This window comes from Perkinsus marinus (assembly GCF_000006405.1).
Source record: "Perkinsus marinus ATCC 50983 genomic scaffold scf_1104296933698, whole genome shotgun sequence".
In the NCBI taxonomy this organism is placed as follows: domain Eukaryota; phylum Perkinsozoa; order Perkinsida; family Perkinsidae; genus Perkinsus; species Perkinsus marinus.
This window is the reverse complement of record NW_003215060.1, coordinates 1-2560: the sequence shown is the minus strand read 5'-3', so window position 1 is coordinate 2560 and position 2560 is coordinate 1. Positions and strand designations below refer to the sequence as shown.

Here is a 2560-nt window from a genome sequence, read left to right as displayed (position 1 = left end):
TCATCTTTCTCCTCTTCTTACTATGTACATCATAACAACATCCCTTATGTGATGATGATGCATATGATCCTTATCATTAGAGATCATCACTGAATAATAATAATAACAATACGGTGTACCACTTGTTAATATATTATATTCCCATTACTGTAGTAGCAGGAGCTAGAGTGATAACATCACCCTTTAGATGGATCATATGGAGCACCTACATTACAACGACAACAACAATAGCCCACAATAACCAATACTATCTTCTAATAATACTATTACCACAATTCATGCAAGTATATTTATTCTTGTCGATAGTAGTAGTAGCAGTAGCTTGTTGTTGTTGGTGTTGTTGATGTATAATACATTGTTTATCCATAACACATCCACATGGCCATAACATGATTACCGATGTTGAACCATCATCAAGATCCTTACGAGTAACAGGACAACGGAAAGTACAATGCCTATCTTTGGACATATCTTCATCATCAATCCATTCAATATTAGCAGTACGTACCTATCAATAGCAACAACAATAATCAATAAATAATAATAGTACAAGTAGCAGTAGGTAATATCACATCTTTAATCTTCTTGATATGTTTAGGTAGTATATCACTTTCATTATTTTTTTTCTTTTTCTTATTGGAACCACCCTTATCCAGTAATGCTGTATATAATGCTTCTTTAGAATACATATAACCCTTTCGACACACTACTACCTACAATATCAGTAGTCAGTTATTATCATATATATAGTGATATTACAGGTTTCTTGTATAATAAGACATGTGATAATGTACAATATTGCATTCTCATTTGTTTTATCCTTTTATTATCAATAGTTTCCTCTTCTTGTCTACCCATATGATTAGCACCATATCCCATACCACCTATACTATCATTACGAGATAGACCATACCCTTTAGTCTTAACCATAACACTTCTTGCTGGTAATGATCCACCGTCTCCTCCCATAGTACTACTAACAATAACAACTACTATCATGATAATAATAATCAGGAGTAAGACCCGACCGCCCGCCGGACATATGGGGCCTGCTATAACATAGAGACCTTAAAAGACTTGCTTAAGGGTATACACTAAAACCTCATGGCTAAGTGGGTATCCTAGGCCTAGGACATAGACCTTTTAGACGGAGCGTCCGTTTTCGATAACCTCGACAAACTGTCGTAACTTAGACACTTAAGCGTTGTCGAGTATACCCATTCTTTCGACAACGTTGGCGATAGTACGCTACAACTTACTGTGTGTAAATATGGACAACTTAATTACGACAACCATTGTCCAAAGCGATAAACGAGCTTGACATCGACAAATCAGTGTCGAAATAACGCATAACCCCTATCTCGACAGGTTGTCCATAATACGCTCGCTTCTGGTGAATCCTAAAGAGCCCGCAGTTGACTAAAAACGGTTACTTTATCGCTTGCCTCGACGATCGATTTTACTTTCACTCCAAGATAGCACGCTTTGGATCCTCAAGATGGGGATGACGGCTCGAAGTATGGCGACGACGCCGGTGGCGCATTTATTGCAATCATTGATGGCTCTGGCAGAGCCGCTCTGCTATTGAGAAGCAGTCATTCAGACTGCCTCGATATGCAACCATCCACCAATGTGAACTGGAAGCGATTCGTCGCGCTCTGATATGAATTGCCTTCTCAGAGCACAAATGTAAGCAATGACGTGTCTTCACTGATTCTCAGGCATCGATATTAACGATTAAGAATCGAGTAACGACCGAGCGTTCTGGCATCGCCCAAGACATCGCTCGACTCTCCTTACTGGTCTTTGCCGACATTCATTGGTGTCCGGGCCACGAAGGAGCAAGATGGAACGAAGAAGTCGATGTGCTGGCCAACATTGGGCGGAAGTCTTTCTTCCCCTTGGACTGCCAGCCGTCGTCATACGTCTCTACGGCATTCTTGAAGAAAATGGCTAAGGAAGCTGCACTGGAGTCGTCCCGCCAATGGTGGATCGACAAGAGGCGAACCCTACGAATGTCCGTTAAGGACTTCCTATGGGGATATAGCCATGCCAATAACTCCGCTACTTATCCAATGCTATACATCAACAGAAAGAGGATCGTCGAGTCTGCCAGTGCGTCGTGACCTCCGACGGCTCCTTGCGTGGCGGATTTTACACCTTATTTTGGCGCGCTTTCGCGCTCATCAGCTGCCCTGCTGAGTTCTGGCTGGATGCCTCCAAATATGAGAGTGAAACATCTAGGGTATATCTCATTATGAACGATTCTCTATCTGTTGATGTATAGCATTAGATCAGGAGCGGAGTTATAGATATACTCCCCGAGTAAAAGTCGGTATTTTGAGGCGCAATTTAACACGTGTATGCTAAGATGATGTGGAGAACACTTTTTACCGGTCGTCGACTTCTCACTAACTACGAAGAGTTAGGCCCTGAAACTTGGAGGTCATATCAGATAAAGCATAAGTACATACCTCCCTGCGCCGCAAGATGATAATCGTTGTGGTGGCTGTGCACGAGTCGAAAAACCGGGTATGCTAAGAATATGTGGAGGGGTGTA

General features: G+C 41.8%; 1 protein-coding gene across 1 annotated transcript; it reads right to left on the bottom strand.

Moving 5' to 3' along the window:
- Nucleotides 1-133: 133 nt before the first annotated feature.
- Nucleotides 134-930, bottom strand: Pmar_PMAR016518 (hypothetical protein; the record flags this gene model as incomplete). Its single annotated transcript, XM_002785146.1, has 4 exons — nt 134-205; nt 398-508; nt 573-713; nt 760-930. The coding sequence occupies 4 exons, from the start codon at nt 928-930 to the stop codon at nt 134-136; spliced, it is 495 nt and encodes a 164-aa protein (XP_002785192.1).
- Between the last annotated feature and the right edge of the window lie 1630 nt (nt 931-2560).